General features: G+C 42.5%; 1 protein-coding gene across 3 annotated transcripts in view; it reads left to right on the forward strand.

Annotated features, from left to right (window-relative positions):
- Positions 1-23,243, forward strand: part of CCDC88C (coiled-coil domain containing 88C) — a 147,945-nt gene that overhangs the window by 38,899 nt on the left and 85,803 nt on the right. For all 3 annotated transcript variants that reach the window (XR_003999944.1, XM_030558915.1, XM_030558916.1), the window contains exon 4: positions 20,417-20,486. Coding sequence is in view for 2 of the 3 variants with exons in the window: in XM_030558915.1 (XP_030414775.1) it covers positions 20,417-20,486 (70 nt within the window). In the remaining variant the exon portion in view is untranslated. The remainder of the gene's footprint in view (positions 1-20,416; positions 20,487-23,243) is intronic.

Genomic DNA, 23,243 nt, shown 5'->3' on the forward strand with positions numbered 1-23,243 from the left:
TTTTCAGACATATGAAATATCTACTACTCCCTTTGAAGTTAATGGGAGCAGTGTGTGTTCAGTTCTGAAAAATCAGGTCGCTTATTTAGGCACTTAACTATAGAGGGCTAACTTTAAGCATGCAATTTTGAAAATGTCGGCCCTCAGACCTAACACACTTTAATTGTAGATTTTAAGAGTGCAAGACATATTTGTTTTCTTGCAGCACTTGGTTTGGTAAGCAACTGAGCTAATTCCCACCGCTCTCCAGTTTCAGATCAGCCATTCACCAGAGTCAACTAATTCACGGTATTCTCAGCAAAGAACAGGTTTGACAAAGTAACCTGACACCTTAGTATAAATATATTTAAACAATGATTCAGGGAAGTTTTAATAAGTGATATGAAAAGCTGTTTGTAAACCAGAACAAAACTCTCCTCTCCCCTAACTCCACCACTTACCCTCAACTCTTTGAAGCTCATAATAAACACAGTGTTGCTCTAGTTACACACGTGCTTTGTGTGCCACAAGAACGAAAGATGACACATTCCTCTTGCTGATTAAGTATTAACTGAACTACTTGCTCGGACTGTGCTTTTCTGACTTGATTTGAAAGCCCTCTAAACAGTTGCAGTAGGAGAGACAAACTCTTGCCATTAGCTACAGTGTTGACTCAACACGGTATAGGAGAGGCAAGCCCACCGAGAGCAATTCCAAGCCCCAGAGCAGGACAGTCAATGGGCCCTCTTCTGGCACAGCTGGGGCTTCCACGTGCCTGCCCAGCTGCCCTCGCTGCCAGCACCACCTCACGCACACCTAGGAGTCGTGCGGTCTGTCGCTACTGCGACCGTGTTAGCAGCTGGGAGTCCTGGGCCCTTTGAAATCGCCCAGGCCCCCGGGCAATTTCCTTTCCCCCTCCCCCCTGCCCCAGCAGGCCTGAGGAGAGGGTACTAGGTACAGAACCATTATAGCCTTTGCATCAATTGTTAGCAATTATGACAGAAATTTAAACTCGATTGTAATCAAGATATTTGTGAATATTACACTAGTATTTGTTAAACTTTTAAAAGAGATTTGAGCCCAAAATGCTCCAACTCCAGTGCCTAAAGGTAAGCCCTTATGTCTATATTTAGGCACCTAAATAAGTGACCTGCATTTCAAAGGCACTGAGGATCTGCAGTTCCCATTGAAGCTGTCGGTTGTTTAGCACTCCTGAAGATCAAGTCACTTGTTTAGGCACCTGAATATGGATTTTGCGGTTTAACTTTAGGCACCAAGGTTAGTAAATGTTGGCCTTATTTCCCTACAGCCTTTGTTACTTGTAAATCAGCATTTAAAACCCTCCTAGAGTGAGAGCATGGGAGGCACTATTATCCCTTCAGCGTTCTGAGGCTTGATTCTTTCCTTGCCTGAAGCATTCTTTCTGGGGATTTAACATTTAGTCCCCTTTCATATCCTCCCTCCCTCAACTTCTAGCTAGCTGGGAGGTCAGCCCCATCGCAGCAGCACTACTGTTTCATGATCTGGCTGGGAGAGAGTACAGATAATTTGATATACATCTTCTTGTGTTTCTTCCTTCGTTCCAAGCCTGACTGTTACTTTCGCAGTAATCCTGATCTCCAGCAGCACAGGTAAAGAGTGTGGTGTGAGAAACACATTGCCTTAAAGCATCGTAGTCTTGCCAACCACCAGCACCTCTGCAAATGTTAACACACTAGGAAATGTCATTCTGAGTGTCACTCTCTCCCAGCTGTTAAATCCAAAGAAACCATGGATCGAGAAGCATAACTGAGAAATGAAATTAGTAACACGGGAGCGCTTTCTGTAGCATGTGTAGTAAGTCCCAGCCTCTCTGTTTTCCTGACTTGTAGCAAGAATAACACCTTCCTTCTGGTTGACTGTCTCCTCAGTCCATAACAGCCTATGGGCTACCTTTGAGGAAAATGCTGTATTGCCAGTCCCACGTGTTCAAAAATCATAAGTCAGACCCCTCAATCATGAGATTTTAAATAATAATGCATTTACGGTTCTTTTTATTTGCCTTCCAGTTTTTGAACCTGTAGAGCAGTGGTGGTCAACCTGTGGTCAGCAGGCTGCATGCAGTCCATCAGGGTAATCTGATTGCGGGCCACGAGACATTTTGGTGATGTTGACCGTACGCAGGCACAGCCCCCTGCAGGTCCCGGTGGTTTGCCATTCCTGGACAATGGGAGTTTGGGGGGGGGGGAGGGGCCGTGCCTGTGGATGGTCAGCGTCACCAAAATGTCTCATGGCCTGCAATCAGGTTACCCTGATGGGCCGCAGGTTGCCCACCACTGATGTTAGAGGGTCACATTTTTCAAGTTTCTTTCTCTTCAACCACGAGAGCTAGAACCTTAACCTTTCTTTCTGTCTGTTTCATGAAAGTAGAGGTTTGTCACATAATTACCTGACTCCAGGAGCTGGGACTTTACCAGATATCACAAGACTCGAGATTACAATGGTGAGAGCTAGCAATACTGAAAATACAATGCTTGGAAGCCTTAACACTGGAATAGCGGGTATTAGGTCCTTAATCTTTTGTGAATGTTAATAAATTACATAGTGACACAGCTTACCTTTGTCTCTGTGACAGATGGTGGAAGAAAGGAGTCCTAGAATGCAGCTGCACCCTCTAAATTTTTCTTGGGGTTTAATGGATATTCCCAGGATATTATGCGTATTAAGCATGTCAGGACTACAGCAGGTATTAGAGAAGGCAAGTCAAAAAGGGGAGAGGAAATCCCTTTTAAAAATGTGTGTAAATTATTTAATGGCTTTCCACCCTAGATCCACAAGGATGACACTTAATAACTAGCTAAGTCATGCTCTAGTTCTGCTTTAAAAGAAAACCCTCAACTCAGGGACTCCAGGGAGAGCCTGGGAGTGGGAGGGTGGGGAGGAAGAGAAGGAGAGGTTAAAGCTCTGTTGAGTTAATTAATGTTAACAGTTACTAGTTATCTGTAAGATCCACAGTAGATTACACAGATTGTATTAAGCAGGGCTAATCAGTAGTTTCAGATCTTTAAAGGGACATTGCTATGTTTGGCAAGTCTGAAACAGTGTTCCTTAAAACTGTATGGACGCTCTGTGTGTACGTGTACACACATGGGTGGGTTACAGTCAATAAATCAGCCTTTCCTAACAGCTACCACACAGAGACATTTTGGATACGCATTATTTTGTAGTCTAAGTATAAGCAAAAATGGGGGCAGCTGTTAAAATCATATTTCCTAATGACTGTACTTGTATTTAAAGAAATTGTTCTGCAATTTTTACAACAATAGTAGTACCTTTCTGTATTTAAAATAGGAGATAATATTACAGTACCACAATCACCGTGGGGTGGCAAATTCTTTAATTTTTAATGGCATAATTTATGGGATGTGTGTGAAATGGAATATGCGAAGCTCACATGGCAACATTCAGGTTTTATCATAAGAGTGAGATGGGTGCATTGTTCATGAGTAGCAAAGCCACAGGTGAACTATGCAGATCATCCCATGCCACACCACAGCAAAATATGTTCTGTACATGCCACATATGTTAAAAACATCTGAGAGTTTGAGAGTTTTTAAATAGCATTTGGACTATTTATTTTTATTTAATCCCTGAGCTTGTGAAGCCAGGTGCCTTAATAACTATGTTGCTAATGACTGTAGAGTTTATTTTATTTTGTGCATAAAAATGGGACATTAAGTGCTGTGTGTTTCACTGAAAAGCTGGTAATCTGTCCCTCCCATCAATATTATAACTATATATTATAGCCATGTGATTTCAGACATTTAAATTACTAAATACATTTATTTATATGTATAGAAGATTTCAGTGCTCCAAGAATGAATCTTGCCCATCCTGGGCCTCAAGCAGGTGTAGTAATTGAAAGGGGAATCCGCATTTAGAGGAGAAGGAGGAAATATTTCGCTGGTAAGTTAATATGGGGGAAAAGAGAACTCAAGCACGTTAGATTAGGTGCTAGGGAAATTAATTAATAGACAAAGGGAAGATTAAGGTTAGAGGTGCTTGATAAGTACAGAACTATGAGATAAGTGAACTTATCACATAGCCATATGTAACAGATAGGCAACGTATATTTATACAAACACACACTACATATCGCCTTTCTTGAAAAATTCTTAGCTCCACAAACTTACTCGTTTGCCAGGCCCGCTGATGGGGTGGGGACAGGACAAATGGGGCAATTGCCAAGGGGCCCGGGGACCTCTAGCCACCACCGCTGCCAGCAGCGCCGCGGTGCTAGAGGCAGGCTTTCTACCCGCCCTCACTCCACACCGCTCCTGGAAGCATCCGGCAGGTCCCTGCGGCCCCTGGGGAGGGGGTTTCCGTGTGCTGCCCCCGCCCCAAGCACCGACTCCGCAGCTCCCATTGGCTGGGAACTGCGGCCAATAGGAGCTGTGGGGGCAGTGCCCGCAGGCGGTGATGCGCGGAGACCCCGTAGGCCCCCTGCCTAGGAGCTGCTGCCAGAGGGGTGTGCCGGTCACTTTCAGGAGCCCCCTGAGGTAAGCGCCAACCCCTTGGGCCCCTCCTGGACCCCAACCCCCTGCCCCAGCCTAGAGCCCACATCCAAACTCCCTCCCAGAGCCTGCACCCCACACCCCCTGCCCCAGCCTGTTGAAAGTGAGTGAGAATGGGGGCGAGTGAGCGATGGAGGGGCGGGGCAGGGGCATGGTCTCAGGGAAGGGGCGGGGCAGAGGGTGGGACAAGGGTCTTTGGGTTTGTGCAATTAAACAGTTGGCAACCCAACCAGGTGGGCATGTGGAAGCCCTGGCTGTGCCAGAAGAGCGTGCCTAGCAGTGCAGCCGGCAGCTCATTGGCCACCAGCAGCGCCGGCGCAGCATCACCCAAGTGTCAGGCGGGCACGGGGGGCCCATTGACTGTTCTACCCTGGAGCCCAGAATTCCTGTCAGCAGGCCTGTTGTTTACTCTGTGTTTATTTGCTCTGAGTGATACTAGGACTAAATGAAAAATAGTCTTTCCCAGTGATGGTTTAAGTGTAAGGTGTTTTGGCACTACTGGTATTGGGTGCATTGGAAATACTTCCATGGAAAGTGGTTCTTGAAGAGTGCTGCATGAGAGCTAATGATGATTATTTATTAAGTGATACAAATTCCAACTTATTTGCTCACCAGCACATTTCAGGGTGCTGCTGAGTTTCACTTCAGCCACACACATGCATGTTACAAACATTGCTAACACATGGGGCTGAGCTGAAAGATAATGTAACTGTTAAAGCCAGTGCAGTGCCTCCTGTTCACATCAAGTCAGAATTAGACTTCGGCTTTCAGTATCTGCAATGACTTGTTTTTGCTATTGCAATACAAAATTTCTAACCCTTGCAAAAGCTACTAGTCTGGTGTCAGGTTATACTCAGACATTGAATCTGAACTGTAATCTGCTAATGATTTAGCTTCTTACCCCTCCCCTTAGTAAACCAGGTGGAGATGGACAGGATGCAGTGCCATTAACAATGAGGCAAAGGGCACCATTTCCATTGGGAAGTATTAGCTTTGTCACCATTGTATAAACAAAGCTTCCAGAGAATGTCCCTGCTCATTCCACATTTTTCTTGGCCAGTTCCTGCATTCTTCATGTGCTGCACCCCTTAAGGAGCTGAAAGGGTTAAAGTAATGCAAGGCTGAGTCCTTCCTTAGCTCTCCAACAACCCTCTATCTTCCATTTGGACTTTGATGTAGTCACAGAACAAGTCAGTCTGTTCCATTAAGAGAGCAGTTGCTTTTTCTGACCAATAAAAGCTGCTTCCGTTGTCTATCTTGCTCTTGATTTTTTTTAAGCTTGGCTAGTTTTGTTGTGCTTTATGTTTATCATATAATAAAGCTAGGGCAGAGAATGAAAGAAGAGATGGTAAAAGCAGAGATCTCCATGCAGAGGCGGAAGCTGAGGCACTTCTCTGGTGCCGTTGGTTTCCTTCTGATTCTGCTTGCATTTAGTAGCTGCTGGGCGCTATTCACTGTGGAAATACTCCCTTTTTGTCATGGTGACTTCAAGCTGACAGTTAACAAAGTGAACAGATGTCAGTGAAAGGTCTCATTGGAATGAAAGGGGGGAGGCTTCTCTTTCAAGTGCCTTGATGGCAGCAAGTTGCAAAAAAACAGAGATTTTGTTCTGCTGGTGATATGATACAGTCGTCTCCGGGCCACACATGACCGTGGTTTGAAGAAACAAATCTGTGGCAGCAATCTACTTGATTAGTAGCTGAGTGTCAGTTGCAAATGCCTGTCTTCATCTTCACATGGCATTGCTCTGCTAAGGAGAACTTCTCCCTCCTCCAAAGGATGCATAGTGGTCAAGCCATCAGAAAGTATTAGCAAACTAAGGCCATGTCTACACTAGGAGCCCTTTCCTGAAATAGCTGTATCAGCGTGCTGTATCAGCAGTGCTGTGCGGATGCAACTTATACTGGAAAAATGGCGCTTTTCCCGGCACGCGTATTCCAGACCTCCTTGAGCGAAAGAAGCCATACCAGTAAAGTGCAAAACTGAATTTACACTAGGGGCTTCTGCCAGTTCTGCTTTGTCAATCAGAGATCACAACTCGTCACACCTCACCCTGACGAACATAGTTATCCTGGCAGAAATCTATAATGTAGATAGGATGACCGGATGTCCTGATTTTATAGGGACAGTCTTGATATTTGGGGCTTTTTCTTATATAGGCTCCTATTACCTGCCCCCCGGCCACCTCCTGTCCCAATTTTTCACACTTGCTACCTGGTCACCCTAAGTGTAGATGTGACCTAAGGGGAAAAATCCAAAACGTGCAGCAGGGGGAGGGGGGAGGTTTTGAGAGTGTGGAACCTTTTTCAGAAGTTTAGCTCCCTTTTGTGCCCCACACCCTTTTTTGTTAGGGCTACTGAACAGTTTCTGTCACTTGATCGAGTATTAAAATTGCAGCATGGCCTGGAGATCAGACTGGCATTGGTGTGAGGAGTTCTAGGATCTCTTCTCAGCTCTGTCGCAGGCTTCCCGTGTAACCTTGGGCAAATAACTTACTGCTTTTGTGCTTCATCTGCTCCAGCTGTACAAAGCCCTTGAATTCTGTGCAAATTACCAGCCTGTGACAATGCACTCCCCTACTAGCTTTTGCCAAGGTGAGGGACAGAGAGCACTCCCGTAGAGCAGTGCTTAGACGAATCACATGATCTTTGCCTCAAGATTCCTTATCAGCCACCTCAAGAAAAAAATTGTGCACACAGTTGTGGAATAGGATAAATCTTCTGGCTAATGACCTGCCGGTGGATGATTGTCAAGGTTTCCAAAAACTGATAAACTTGATAGGCACTGACTCTCGTAGTAGATCCTGGCAGTAATACTGTATGTAACTAATCCAAAGCACAAAAGGACACGCTAATCAACAGGCCCCAAAGTTAATCTACATTTTAAAAACAAGGCTCCATTTTGTCAGGTCATCATTCCCCTATTAAAACTTACCAACCGCCTTCCTGTGTTAGATGACAGCCAAACAGAACCAAGTAAAATCTTTCCTTCAAATACCTATTTTAAAGATTTTACACCATTTAATAAATACGCAGAAGCAGCAGTTCCCCTGTCACTGAAAGCCTAGAGAAATGGTGCTGAGTTGCTGCAGAGAAGCCTGGAAGCAAACTAATCTCATCTGTTTGGGTATCTTTTTTACACAGCCAAGGCAATTAGCAGTAAAAACATTTCATTTGCTCCCACCCCCAACTCACTCCCTGCACCTACCTGCTCCCTTTGTCTCCTTCTGACCCTCTTGGTTTCACACCTTCTTTCAATTTGGCTCTCTGAGCTCGGATCAGCTTCTGAATTCTCAGGCACAGTGACCCTTCTTTCTTCCTTCCAGCCTCTTTAAAACTTGTTTCATCTACAAATCCTACACTGATCTCTGTACTTTCTCATGGCTACACTGTTGTCCCATGTGTAGTATTGTCTGAGTAAAAAGATAAGGTCCTCTCCTCTTGGACTTTGTCTCTCTGCGCTTATGTGTAATGGTAAGTTCATTTTGCAATAATATATTTATAAAATAGGCTGCATGAACACAAAAAAATTTATACTCTAATGCAAACTGATGCCAGTTTTAAGCTCTACATATGTTTCAGAAATTAAGCATATTTAAATTTATTTTTACCAGTTTCTATTTATTTTTGGGGAGAGGAAAGTAAGATGATCACCAATAGATTTTTATTCATTTTTATAGTTGTGATGGATAATATTGGTTTATTTCTGTTTTTATCTATTTAAATTTTAACAGTTATGGGGAAGGAACACAGACTAATGACAGCATATGTTGAGATTCAAAAAGTTAAAACCCCTGCACCAGCTCTGCTATTGCCGGCATTACAGCATGTTTTATTTATATTAAGGTGGGAATCTAATAAGCATTTTTCTTTCTTTGCCTATCTGTTTAATTATTATCAATAGCAATATGCTTTCATCAGTTTTTGTGTATACAGTGAAATCAATGTTTACCAACAATTACCAACAAAAATCTAATCCTTCCAAACCTACCAAATAGACCAGTTGCTCACTTATTTCTAGAGCCCTGCAAATCTGCGTATATCCATGGACCATGTTTGCGGATTGTGGCTTGGATGCAGATACAAATTTTGTGTCCATGCAGGGTTCAACTTATTTCTTTGGTGTTCCTAGACATCCCTCACAACCGTTTTAATGCAGGAGCTGATGGTTTTACCACTGGCAGAATTTATTCCAGATCTCCACCTTACATTAACCATAGGTTGGATCACTACATACCTTATTATTGATCTGAAGAACTCTGAGCTATACTTTAGACGTCACTTTGAAATCATTTATTTATCTGATTTATTCCATACATACAGTAAATCAGCAGTAACTATCCTATGTCCATATATCTACTGCTGCTTAGTTTATAGGTACCTTCTTATAATGTTTTGCATTTCCCTAATGCCATCCAGCCAAAGATCACAAAGCAATTTACAAACATTAATGAATAGTCTCATGATTCTTGTATGGTAAATGAGTGTTAGCCTGGTAAACTGAGGCCAGTAAATGATGCCTCCTTATAAAACATAACAACTTAGCAGCTGTATATCCAAGCAACCCTGAAGTCATTTTATGTACTTAAGACCACACTTCACATTGAGAAATGCGTACTCCACGAGTAGCCCCATTGAAATCAGTAGGGCTACTTGCTGAGTAAAAGCAGCAAAGAATCCTGTGGCACCTTATAGACTAACAGATGTTTTGGAGCATGAGTTTTCATGGGTGAATACCCACTTCGTTGGATGCACGAAACCCACGAAAACTCATGCTCCAAAACATCTGTTAGTCTATAAGGTGCCACAGGATTCTTTGCTGCTTTTACAGATCCAGACAAACACGGCTACCCCTCTGATACTTGCTGAGTAAGATACTACTCATTATGAGGAAGAGTGGCAGACTATAGCCCCTAGTCTCTTTTGGGGCTTAACTGGCAGACTTTCAATCTGAAACTGACACAGGGAAGAATACCCTGATTACCACACTTGCAATGACCAGTCTGTGTGCTCCTGGCTGAGTTTTGTACATTCTGTTTGGAGTCATTCGTGAAGCCTGATTCAGACAGCTGTTCTGAACTTGATGATATCTGCTAAGATTTTCATTTCTTACTGAAACATTAGTTGTGACAGGCCAGTCATTTCTAAAATCCCCCAAGGACCATCACTGCCCCCATCTCCAATATCCGGCTATGTTCCTGTTTTTGTCTGTCTTGCTCTCAGTTTAACATTTCAGGAGTTCAATCTTCTTTGAAAGCTGAAGTTGATATCTCAGTGTCTCTCTGGAGAAACTTGGAAATGGCTCCAGCCTGTGGCTGGCTTTGCTTCCTCCTGGTATTAGGCCTTGGATCAGCAGCTTGTGTTACAATATTTTCCCCAGTGCATGTGGTTCTTTTCAAAGCACAGCAAGAGTGAAATACAGTAGCTGGGTCAGAGTTTGGTAAAGGGGCTGTGTTTGAAGGGGGGCACTTTACACCTTTGGATATAGCTGTATTACTTTGTCTCATATTCTTTGTTCTAATTCTTTCCTACCTGTCAGATCTGTGTACTTCCTCACTCTCTAGTACAGTTTGTACAACATCCTCCTCTTCAGACCTTACCTAATGGCTATCACCCATATGGTCTAAAAGGACAGGATGGATTCCTCTTTGAAGCCCATGAATGATACTCTTAACTTGACACAGTAATAATTGGTGAGCAGCCTGAGACACTCCCTCTTCCTCACACCACCCAGGGGCTGAACCTTCTGCTTCCAAAGCAATCCCAGGCCTGGTGAGCATGAAACAAGACTCAAATCCAGATGTTTCATTTGCAGTGCAGAGCTCTAACACTAGGCTATTAGACCAGCCCCACCACTCAATACATGGTTGTCTCTTAGGCTGATCGTTTTGGCATGTCTTCATGACATTTAAGATGCCATCTTACAAATTGATCTCTTCATGTTACCAAGTCCAGTGGCAGAATTTAACATCAAATGGTGTTCCATGCCATGAAGTGTCTGTTAGTAGCAATGGCTTCTCTCTGAACAGAGTTAGAAAACTATCACCTATTTAAGATCTATAATAAAAGCAGTTTTTGCAAGCACTTATAAGGGTGAGTGGTTTTTTGATAGGGAAGTAAAATGTTATTGTTACATTTGTCATTAACACTCGTCTCATTAACAAGCAGCCTGATAGAATTTGTTGCTGGGCTAGTAAATGTTCATGGCAATTTTGCAAGGCTGCTGTAAGTAGGTAGCAAATTTCAACCTAAAAATTTAAATATACTTAATGGTTCAGTGTTAGAATTTGATGTACAATGTCAAGGCATGCACGTGCACACACACTGCTCAAACTGTGAATGATTTTTGTTTAAATGGGTATTTACTGCTGAGTTATACTGATTTTTAAACCACTTTAATTTTATTTCTTTTCAGCATGTTTTGGGTTAAACCGTTATGGGCCCTTGAGACCACCACAGATTAACTGGATATATGTTGAACAGATGGATTGCATTTTAGCTGGTTACATCTGTAATTTTAAGTCACAGCCCTTTAACACAACACGGTTTGTTATTCCCTGCTACTGCAAAAACCACTCCTGGACAATTTGGAGGTGGAATTAAATAGAAGTCTAGAGTAATTTGTGTGGATACTGTTATAAGCATGTGAAGTCACTTGCACGGGCTTTGAAGGGAGTTGAGGATAAATCAATAAGCTTTTTATTTTCTATGAGTGGTTAAATTAGTAAAACGTGCTGCTGGCAATAAAACCTGGAGGACACAGACCTCGACATTTGGATTTTCCCTTTCAGGGTCAAATCAATAGTGCCACTAGGACCCAATTGCAATGCTGCATATTGCATGAAAATAAGTGATTGACATTTCTGAGTCCGGGAGGCGAGGGAATAAAGTTTGTATCATACTGAATTACTATATGGAAGTAATGTTAAAATGTGCCCCCTTTATTTTGTGAATCCTTGTTTTACACTGTTCGGCATGGCAGTTTTTGTATTTTGTTTGATAAAATAGCTTTTTCTGTGCTTATTACTTTGTGGTATGTAAATCGCAGGGAGTCGCTTTTTACATGGAATGAATTCAAACTTTAAGGAATGGAACAAACATCTTAAAATGCAATACATTGTGCCATATTTTAATAATATTTCAGTAGCCACTTATATATGCCAGGAAGTGCATCTTAATCAGAACTTCTGTTATATGACTTGCACATTATGAAATCATTGATCAGACCCCCCTGCCTTTCCTCATGTCCTCTTCAAGACCCACTTCTGCTGCAGTTTCTGCAAGACATCATCCTGTCAGCGGTGGTTTCGTTGTGTGCCTGACAGGAATAGCCAATGTGTTTATTTTAAAAATAATAATACTAAATTTGGTACCTTCAGGAATAATCTAGTTATGCAGTATCTCTCTTTATAACCAGAGGATCTTATTTTCATTTTTTACCTCTTCTGTCCTCCTGGGTTGCCAAGTGTCTAGTTTTCGATCAGAACATGCAGTTGAAAAGGGAGCTTGGCGGCTCCAGTCAGCACCACTGAGTGGGCCATTAAAAGTCCAGTTGGTGCAGGGCTGGCAGGCTCCCTACCTGGCTCCATGTGGCTCCCTGGAAGTGGCAGCGTCCCTTGGCTCCTAAGTGGAGGGATGGTCAGGGGGCTCCACAGGCTGCCCCCACCCCAAGTGCCGGCTCCGCAGCTCCCATTAGCTGGGAACTGCAGCTAATGGAAGTTACGGGGGTGGCACTTGCAGGTGCATGCAGCAGGCAGAGCCCCCTAGTTGCCCCTTTGCCTAGGAGCCAAGGGACATGTCATGTCTCTACTTCCGGGAGACACCTTAGTGAGATAAGCGCTGCCTGGAGCCCAGGCCCCCTCCTGCACCCAAACTCCTGGACCCCACATCCTAAACCCCCTCCCACACCCCAGTTCCTTGCCCCAGTTAGGAATCCCCTCCCACACTCTGAACCCCTCGGCCCTAGCCCAGAGCCCCGTCTTGCACCTCAAACCCCACATCTCCAGCCCCACCCCAGAGTCCACACTCCCAGTCAGAGCCATCACCCCTTCCCACACCCCAACCCCCTGCCCAAGCATGGGAAAATGAGTGGGGGGGGGTGGAGGAGAGTGAGTGACAGAGGGAGGGGGGATGGAGTGAGCAAGGGGGTGGGGGCCTCAGAGAAGGGGTGGGGCAGGGGCTGGGCCTCGGGTCAGTGGCGGGACAAGGGTATTCGGTTTTGTGCGATTAGAAAGTTGGCAACCCTGCTGTCCTCCCTTGCCTCCTGTTTGTCACATTTTCTTATTGCACTTGGTCTGTAGATGATAAGCTAACCAGGGCAAAGGTTATTTTGTAATGTGTTAGTACAGCATGTAGCATGTTAGGATCCGCTTCTGACTGGGACCTCTGTGCTCCCGTAATACACATAACAATCATAACACTGATCATTAGTGATGGTATCTGACCAGTAATGTGTCGCTAGATTGGTGGAAGATGGCTTTATGGAAATTCTCTTTTTATAGTGCCAGTTGTCTATAGAATAACCCTCTATATGCTGCCGTGACCCTATTAAACTTTTTAATAGAACATTGCTCATGCTGCACCTATGTTGGGTTTATTTTTCTCTCCTTTGGCTGCTACTGTAGTTACCTGCATCCCACATATGCTTTGTATAGTTACGATGAGATATGATTCCTTCGCTCTGCCCTCCTACTGAAATTCCAGCCTATGATTGTCAGGGCTGATTATTCTCAACAGATGAAGCCACAGCTATTTTATTGGCTTTTAGTTTCCACTTGATGGGGTTTTGGAATTGTGCTTTCTAAGTTGCTGGTTTTCAAAAATTGCCCTTGAAACACTTCTAATCCTATTGTCCATCAAATAATACATAAAATTGTTGCAGAAGTAAGCAAAGTTCTTAATCAAATAGTTTGTCGTATATATAATGTGTTACCTGGGGAACAAGTACCTCCTAGTTGTACAAGAACTGTGCTCAGGTATGTGCAAATTGTAAGTTGTGTATGTAGAGATTTTTGATAGATCTGTTTGTATTTAATTGCACTGAAATTTCCCAGCAACAACTTGTGTTGTCTTGTCTAACTTTTAAAGGGGCACTGTCACATTGGTTTACAACATTGTACGTTTAATGTATTTACTTGTGTAACTAGTAACCCCCGGGCTCATTAAAACTGAAATATTTTTTAAAATCTAATTTTACTTGTCAGTTTTTAACCTTTATCCCAGTTGGGGCACTGAACATCAAATTTCCTTCCTGGTTTTTGTTTCTGCAGTCTGCAAGCAACAGGTTATGTTATTGCTTTAAAAATAACTGTTTTCACTGATGTATAAAAACAAAACTGAAAACATTTAAATTTATCTTAGATTTAATATAATTAAATTAGTTTTGAAGAAAAGCCTATTTTTCTGTACGTTCTCTAGCAAATTAGAAATTGCTCTGAACCAAAAATACCTTGAATCCAATCACCTCTTTGACTTGGGGCCTTTCTCTAGTCAGTGCAATTTGAATTCCATGTGTACCCCTGGATTCTATGAGAGCCAGCTATAATGAGTGAAGCCGTCAGTTGCTATCATGATCCAGAACTGCCAACACTTATTGTTGTGGGAGCTGAGCTTCAAGTGCCCTAGGGTGTGGTGCTTACTACAGTGAGTAGTCCCACTCCAGGTGATATTTCCAGAATCAGGCTCATAGTTTTATTTTTCTGGTACACATATTAAGGTCATATGTATAGGGGGGTGAAACTATGATCATAATGTATAATTAAGAACTCAAAGAAACTCATGACAAGCCTTAATATTTCTGTTAGCCCCATCCACTCTATGGGGCCTGAGTTTATGTAGAAATTTAGACTAGCCGCTCTGGGTCAGTAGTGATGTCTTTGTGGTGAAGATAAAGCAGGTGATGATATTTCTCATGGTAATTATGAATAAGCAGGAAAGAGCCATTTGGCTTTCAATCATCTGGGCAATTAGCATTTTCTAGTTAAATAGTATTCTTAAGTGGACTTACCTGGCTTGGGCATTGAATTACAATGACCAAGAGACTGCAAATTTTAGATAATTTATTTAGTGCCTACATGTGTTTTTAGGATTCAGGGGAAGATTAATTTAAATCTACAGGAGAAGCTAATGGTGAATGTAAGTTAACACTGTACTGTGATGTAGGGAGAAGTTTCTATGTAAATCATGTAGTAGCCTTTGAAAAACCATATACATGGACAGTACAACTGGACTGAGGAGGTAGTGTTTGGATCCTGATTAGGCTAGGATTCTGGTTTGAGGCTGAATCAGGGCTGAGATTCAGTTTAGGGTTTGAATTTCCATGTCACCTAAATCTTTCAGGCTGTTCTTGTGAGATTTCAGCTGCCCCGTAGCCTTAAAATGAGCCTCTTAAGGTTTTAGATCCTACTTGCAACAGAAGTCTTCTTTCCCACCCCCAATTCAGAAACACATCTTTGGGGTTCTGAGGTTGGCCCATCTCTGGTTAAGTGGGTGTTTTCAGTTCTGTTTCCCAGACCAGACAAGCAGAAAACCCCAAAGCCCAACTTTGGAACTGGTAAACAAAAAAACAGTTCTTCTCAGGACTTTATTTCAGTTCACTTAAAAGACAAAAATTCATCCACAGTTTGATTGGTTCAGACACTCATCAGAGGGGTATGCTATTATAAAGCAAAGGATTATACAAGCAAACAAAAGAAAGTTTGTTTTTATTTCCCCAAGAGAGACTCATTGACACAACCTGCATCCTTCCAGGTCTCTCTCAGCTGTGGAAAGGCCATTTTTACATACTTCCTAGCATGCTTTGTTTAGAGTGAGGGTCACAAAGTCATGGGCTTTGTTATAAACTTCAGAGCTGCTTCCCTGAAACCACTTGCTCCTCACTCTGGAGTTACTATGGCTGCCACGAGAAACTACGTTTTCCAGCAACCTTGCTTTCCTAATACAGAAAGATGCCAGTTAGGAACCAGTCTGAATCAGCTTTCGACCTCACTGCAGAGGGGACAGAAGTCTAGCCTACCCTCCAACCCTGAGCTCCGTGGAGCCATCGGTGTACAAGCTGTTAGAAACTGCAGACTGATTGAGCCGTTTCTCGCACTGCTGATTCACAGGTATTTTTAAGAGCCTAACCTGGAATAGAGTTGTGCTGCCCAGGAATGTTCCCTTCTAAACTTCAGAGGATCTGTCTAACTAACCTGTTGCTGAATAAAAAATATTAACATATGACCATGCAGACTAAGAATGGGAAATGCTTTTACATCCCACCTGCCTACAAAGACAGACAAGCAAATATCCTGAGAGTAATCTTGGGTTAGTAAAAAAAAGAAAACTAGAGTTTTCAGCAACTCCTCAGGAATAAATTAGAGCACTTATCAGCCAAAGAGAATGAAGTAAAGGGGGACCTCATGACTCAGACTCCTAGTAATGCCATATTGCCGGCTCTTGCGAGTCTTGTGCTATTTTCTGTTTATCTTAAATACCCAGCTGCTGCAATCAAAGAACTGCGGGCGAATCTCAACTTTCATTTTTTACAAGTAAGTTTTTCATTCCAGTTGTTGAAGAGAAGAGCTTAAAACGTGACGTGAAAGCACGCTGAAGGCTCAGAAACCAAAAGGCAAATAACAAGAAGCCAACAAAATGTATTATTTTAGAAACATCTCATGATTCTTAATCCACTCTTATGATTTGTGGGTGCTTTACCAATTAATAGAAATAGACTCGAGCTGCAGTTTAGATCTGAAGCTAAACATCCTTAAAGTTTGGGGTGTTTCACTGGGGGGGAATAGAGCTTGGTTCTGCTAGCTATAGGACAGACTTGTTCTTTGAAGTTCAATATGGCACCTGCCAATTACATAAAAGGGTCCTAGATTTCAGAAAATACATCCAGCCTTCTGATATTCTGATCTTGGGAGAGGCTGGTTTCCGATATCACCTCGTTTGCACTGAAAACTGAGTAATGAGCTGTTTGAATTGGATCCCATAAGTGTGGCTTCCTGTATCAAAATTATTTTTTTAATGGAAATTTCATTACAAAGTAACATGGAAAACCGTAATCTCTGTGAAATGATTTATGACTTGCAGTTAATGGCCACTTGGTTTGTTAATGGCCTCAGGTGTAAAGCTGACAGCATTACCATTAATTGTTCTAATAGCTTATAGTTAAGGGAAATTGGTACCATATGTTGTTGCTGTTGCCTTTATTGTTTTAATCAAGGGTTAGTTTGGCTGTTAAAATCATTAACTGGATCTCTCCTAGGAGAAAGGAGGATTTATTGTATACCAGCCCTCCCTGGTGCTCTGAAGAATGCCAACCTTCCTGGACAGTGTAATTTCTTTATTCTGCTGTTCTTTTTAGTGCCTCTCCTCTCACATTGGCTACTATACACAGTGTAATGTCTTGGAGGGAGGGGAGGTGGAGGAAACTTGCAGATTCTTTCAGACTCCTCTGTTTCAAAAGCCATATCCAGTTCCAAGCATTTAACAAGTATTACAACTTCCTTGTTGTCTGAGGCTTTGTCTACACTTGCGATGACATGTACACGCTGCACTGGAAAGCAGGCTGCGTCCACACTGAGATGTATAGCTACATGTGGACATGAATGGCTCTGATAGTGGGTAGGCAGCAGGACATTACCCTGCTAATAACAGCAGTGTAGATGTAGGAGACACTGCTTGGCCGCATAGAGAACTGTGTAGGGAATATACTCTGAAGTTATAGCATGTCTGTACTCACCTAAGCAGTGCATCACCATCTACACTGCTATGCATATCCATGCTACGGCAATGTCTGTGCACTACACGCTGCCATAATTGTAGATATAGCCTAATACAAGTGCTTACTACACCTTTAGAAATAAGTTGCACTGTATTTACCATTTGCTTATTGTTAACTAAGTTCCAGTTGTAGGGCCAGATTTCGTTTTCGTGTTCTCCTGTTCATTTACTCATGTTGTAATACAGTTGGGCTTGTAACACTGAAAATAGAATTTGGCCCACAGAATCTTTTTAGTACTGGTGATTCACAAGCCGTAAAGAACACAACTCCGTTGTTGGAGCCCAGGTTGAATTTGAAGGGCTTTCATTGGGGAAGGGGCGGGGGGGGTCTGTCTTGTAGTTGATTTGCAAATCACTGGGACAGTAAACATTTCAGCTCATTTTTAGAGTCACATGTGAGTGCCCTCAAAGCTCAAAATTGCTCCATATTTATAAATCCTGATGTCTTCAAAACCCTCATCTAATAGAAATGTTTGTAATTTTTACAATTCCAATAGAAAACAGCTGCCTTTAAACAAACATTTTCCTTCGGTGTATGCAACTCAAATAATGCAGCATTGAGCATCTGAAAGTAAAACTGGCTGGATGGATTTTCGTTGTCCAAGCTGAGAGGAAATGCCAAAACTAAACAAATAAAAGAAATATTGATGCACATGCAGGATTTTAAGAATTCTGTGATCTTGGTAGCGGGAGGCGGTGTGGCCTAATGGATAAAGTATTGGCCTGGGACTCTGGTTCTATTCCCAGCTCTGTAATTGGCCAGTTGTATGACTCAAGTAAATAATTTCACTTCTGTGCCTCAGTTTCCCCATCTGATACCAACCTCCTCAGATCTACTGATGAAAAGCTCCATATTAGAGCCTTACTGTTTACTGTATAAGAGTATTGCCATTATTAATATCTAAGATGATTCTAATAGCACAGGTAAAGATACTGCTCTTTAGGTCAGAGAGAAATAGGTACAATCTCTTGCATCAGATGGAATCTTTTAATCTAAATTAGAAAATCGTGGTTTGATTTGATGTTCATAGTTTGGGCCCATTTCTTATATTAGTAACAATTAAACAAAGATTCTTGCATGCCACCTCACAGAGAATAAACTCACATCACTAGAAGGGAAGCTAGTTGTTTAAATACTGGGTGATGTAATCAAATAATAATTTGCAGAAGGAGTGTGTGGGAATGCTAACTACATAAAATTTAGCCCCAGTGCCTTTTGTCTGTGTTAGCTAAATAGCAAGAGATCTGATAATTAGACACAGACAACAAGAATTCTTTATGCATTCCTGCCTCAGTGCCGCTCCATGTGCTGGATGATTGAAAAAAAAATTTTCCTTTGCCAAGGAACTCAGTAGTAAGAGACAAGTTCATTAACTGAATTGTCAGAATTTGCATCTGGCAAAGGAGACAATGCACTGTGGAACTGATTAGCAGAGTATCATATTCCGGCCATGTGCTGTGAAATCTAATGTGTTTTGCACCCATTGGCAACAAGTGGCAACAAACTTTTGTTTAGCATGTCTTGAAAATACCTGTACTGTACAGCATTTGGATAATGACTCAGCAAACAGTCAGTCCAAGTCACAAATCTTGATGCAATGTAGTGCTTGGTTAAATTCTTGTTTCCTAACATCACCAAAGGTATCAGCTGTGATATTAACACATTTCTTCTTTATGCAAACTAACCATTGCTTTAAACATGTGTTGTTTATTTAAATTGAGATCAGAGAAAAGATGAAACGTATTGCACCCAAAATGGTTTTTAAAATCCCTTCCAGTTCCTCCCTAGACACTGCTAGATCAGTGAATGATTTCCTTACCTATTCAGATTCAGTTTTCCTTTTGTGATGGTTCTCAAAGTGCAGAAATAACAATCCAGTAGTTTAAGGGGGGAGTGTGTTTGGATGAATTGGTGACACTTTATAGAAGTGTATGTGTGTGTGGAGAGACAGAGAGACACACACACTGTGTGCTTTATTTATAGTTTTTGCTATGGCTCTGGTTCCCATAATATCTGAGACACTAATGAATTTATCTTCACAGCATCCTCTGAGGTAGAATGGGAAATGGAGACAGGCAGGTTAAGGCACTTACCAAAGGTTAGCGGGAGATGGGTAGAGAATCTGGATCTCCTGAGTCCCAGTCCAGTGCATGAAACACAAGACCATCTTTTTATTCGGGGGAGGGGAAAGAGAGAGAAATAATGGTGTCATCCCAAATGAGTGCTAGTTACCTTCATGCCAGGTTGCAAAATATTCATGAATCACATGGTTCTGCAATTTATCCCATGAATGTCATCTCTGTGGTGTACTTACCAGGCTCCTTTGACCACTGCACCTGTCCTCTGGCTGCCGATCCATCTCCTCAGGACCCATTCTGGCACTTCAAGGCCCTGCTCAGCTTCAAATAGCTGACAGTTTTTGAAAAATGGAACCTGCCAAAATAATGTGACCTCCTGTTCTCCATCTATTGTGAGGATTTCCCCACACACCTCAAAATTAAAATGACACTTGTCCAAGACCTATGATGGGAAAACTTAGTATTTAGGCAGGGTGTCAGCTCTCCTGTACCTAAAGAATCACAGCTTTTCAATCCAATTTCTCACAACAGTGCAGGAGATCATGTTAATAGCTTTCTTTCGCGCCCCCCCCAATCCATCCTTAAAATGTCCAGACCCATGAAATAATTTGATGAATTATTTGAATTAACCAGGCATACCAGAGTGGCTTACATGGCTTTGGTCAACATGCTGCAGCTGTAAATCCAGAAAAATGGCAGCAACTATGGGTTGAGCGCTATACGAACAAAGGTCTTGTCAGGAGGAAAGGTGTGATTGATAGCTATGCCCAGGCATCACTTTGCATTCATTTTTATTTGTATCGTGAGACCCTTAAGTCCTATATTAACCATCATTATAAGAGACCACTGGTGTATCTCAGTTGTAGAGTCTGTAGCCATCTTCAAAGAGTGATTTGTCTCATGTGAGCCTTCACCTTGTGACCTCTTTAACTGCCAGCATGCCGAAGCCTTGCAAATCAATAGAGCTGTGTATTTTGCATGATTCAATTGATCTGGATTCTTGACTGACTCTTGTTTACAATTTTCCATTTCATTTAGGAGGTCCTCCAGCAGCTGATCGTAATGCATTTACCAAACGTTTTAACGATTGGCAAAGATCCTCTTTCCGGTGAGTAATTTTGGGTAGTTTTTTCCTTCGAGTTGTACACAACATTGTTTCATAATTTTTTTTTCTTTTGATATTGTACACGCAGTTTCCCATACTAGGATTAATATAGGGGATGGGGAGAAGAGAGGTTAATGGTAATTGGGACAAATTACAACATGGTTTTACTAAAGGTAGATCGTGCCAAACCAAGCTGATCTCCTTCTTTGAGAAGGTGACAGATTATTTAGACAAAGGAAATGCAGTAGACCTAATTACCTCGATTTTAGTAAGGCATTTGACACGGTTCCACATGGGGAATTATTAGTTAAATTGGAAAAGATGGGGATCAATATGAAAATTGAAAGGTGGATAAGGAACTGGTTAAAGGGGAGACTACAACGGGTAGTGCTGAAGGGTGAACTGTCAGGCTGGAAGGAGGTTACTAGTGGAGTTCCTCAAGGATCGGTTTTGGGACCAATCTTATTTAACCTTTTTATTACTGACCTTGGCACAAAAAGCGGGAGTGTGCTAATAAAGTTTGTGGATGACACAAAGCTGGGGGGTATTGCTAACACAGAGAAGGACCGGGATATCATACAGGAAGATCTAGATGACCTTGTAAACTGGAGTAATAGTAATAGGATGAAATTTAATAGTGAAAAGTGCAAGGTCATGCACTTAGGGATTAATAATAAGAATTTTAGATATACATTGGGGACGCATCAGTTGGAAGCAACAGAGGAGGAGAAGGACCTTGGAGTATTGGTTGATCACAGGATGACTATGAGCCGCCAATGTGATATGGCCATTAAAAAAGCTAATGCGGTTTTAGGATGGATCAGGCGAGGTATTTCCAGCAAAGATAAGGAGATGTTAGTACCTTTATATAAGGCTCTGGTGACACCTCACCTGGAATACCGTGTGCAGTTCTGGTCTCCCATGTTTAAGAAGTATGAATTCAAACTGGAACAGGCTCACAGACGGGCTACTAGGATGATCTGAGGAATGGAAAACGTGTCATATGAAAGGAGACTCAAAGAGCTTGGCTTGTTTAGTCTAGCCAAAAGAAGGCTGAGGGGGGATATGCTTGCTCTTTATAAATATATCAGAGGGATTAATATTAGGGAGGGAGAGGAATTATTTACGCTTAGTACCAATGTAGACACAAGAACAAATGGGTATAAACTGGACACTAGGAAGTTTAGACCTGAAATTAGACGAAGGTTTCTAACCATTAGAGTGAAGTTCTGGAACAGCCTTCCAAGGGGAGTAGTGGGGGCAAAAGACATATCTGGCTTTAAGACTAAGCTTCATAAGTTTATGGAAGGGATGGTATGATGGGATAGCTTAATTTTGGCAATTGATCTTTGATTATCAGCGGATAAGTAGGCCATGTGGGCGGTGATGGGGTGTTGGACGGGATGGGATTTGAGTTACTGTAGAGAATTCTTTCCTGCTGGCTGGTGAGTCTTGCCCACATGCTCAGGGTTTAGCTGATCACCATATTTGGGGTCGGGAAGGAATTTTCCTCCGGGGCAGATTGGCAGAGGCCCTGGAGGTTTTTTGCCTTCTCCTGCAGCGTGGGGCATGGGTCACTTGCTGGTGGATTCTCTGCAGCTTGAGGTCTTCAGACCACAATTTGAGGACTTCAATAACTCGGACATAGGTTAGGGGTTTGTTATAGAAGTGGATGGGTAGGGTTCTGTGGCCTGCTTTGTGCAGGAGGTCAGACTAGATGATCACATTGGTCCCTTCTGACCTTAAAGTCTATGAGTCTATGAGAGAAAAAGCTAATTCTTTCTATCTCAGGTACTTATGTGGCCCCTATTATCATAGTATATGAGTGCCTCGCAATTTTTTGTGTATGTATTTATCCAGACATTACCCTGTGAGATGAAGAAGGCTTATTATTTCTATTTCATAGATGGGAACTGAGATGCAGAGAGCCCTGTGTTATCTTGGGAAAGTCACTTGAAGTCTGTGGCAGAGCACAGAATTAACCCTGTCTCTTGAATCCTATACTAGCACTCTAGCCACTGGCTCATCCTTCTTCTTGTGGAAGATTGGCTCTGGACCCACTCCCCATGTGCTCCCATAGCTGGTAGAAGAGCAGCGAGGGTTTTCTTGGAAGCTACCTTCCTTGGGTCTCTGCTCCAGTGCAGCCTGTGATGTAGGCTGACATGGGAATGTCTCTTGTCCTGCTGTGTTCCTGTCTTCTGCTCCTGCAGCACTCAGCTCAGTCGTGAGAGCACACATGGACGTGGCCCCATAAAGCCAGCTGTGGATGCTTGCACCAAGAGCAGTGCTGTCTGAGTAGCCATTTGCTAAGTGGTGGCATCTGCTGTGATGAAGGGACTGCCACCAAGAAAGTGGGGGAAGAGGCAAAAATACACAAGACAACATGGAGAAAGGGAGACAATGAAAAGGAGGAGTATAGGAACACAGAAAGGAGAGAATAGATGGGGGTGGGGGAATGGGACAACAGATGCTTAGCAATCATGCCAGGTGTTTTGCTAAGGGACACCAGGGCAGACACCCTGCCCTGCCACTCCATCGCATGGAGAATACCACATAAAATAAGTTGGGAACCACTGAGCTAATGTTTGACTTTCCCAGTTCATTGCTGGGGTTTAGCCAGAATATTGAAAATGATCTTTCCCAGCCTGCATGTCTCTAAAATTATGGGTTTGTTGTTGGGTTTTGACTTTATGCCAAATGCCTATTTCCTTCCCTCCTTGCAAAAGCCAAGGAAGAAATACCAGTTTTACCATAGAAGGA

This window comes from Gopherus evgoodei, chromosome 4 (assembly GCF_007399415.2).
Source record: "Gopherus evgoodei ecotype Sinaloan lineage chromosome 4, rGopEvg1_v1.p, whole genome shotgun sequence".
Taxonomy (NCBI): Eukaryota; Metazoa; Chordata; order Testudines; family Testudinidae; genus Gopherus; species Gopherus evgoodei.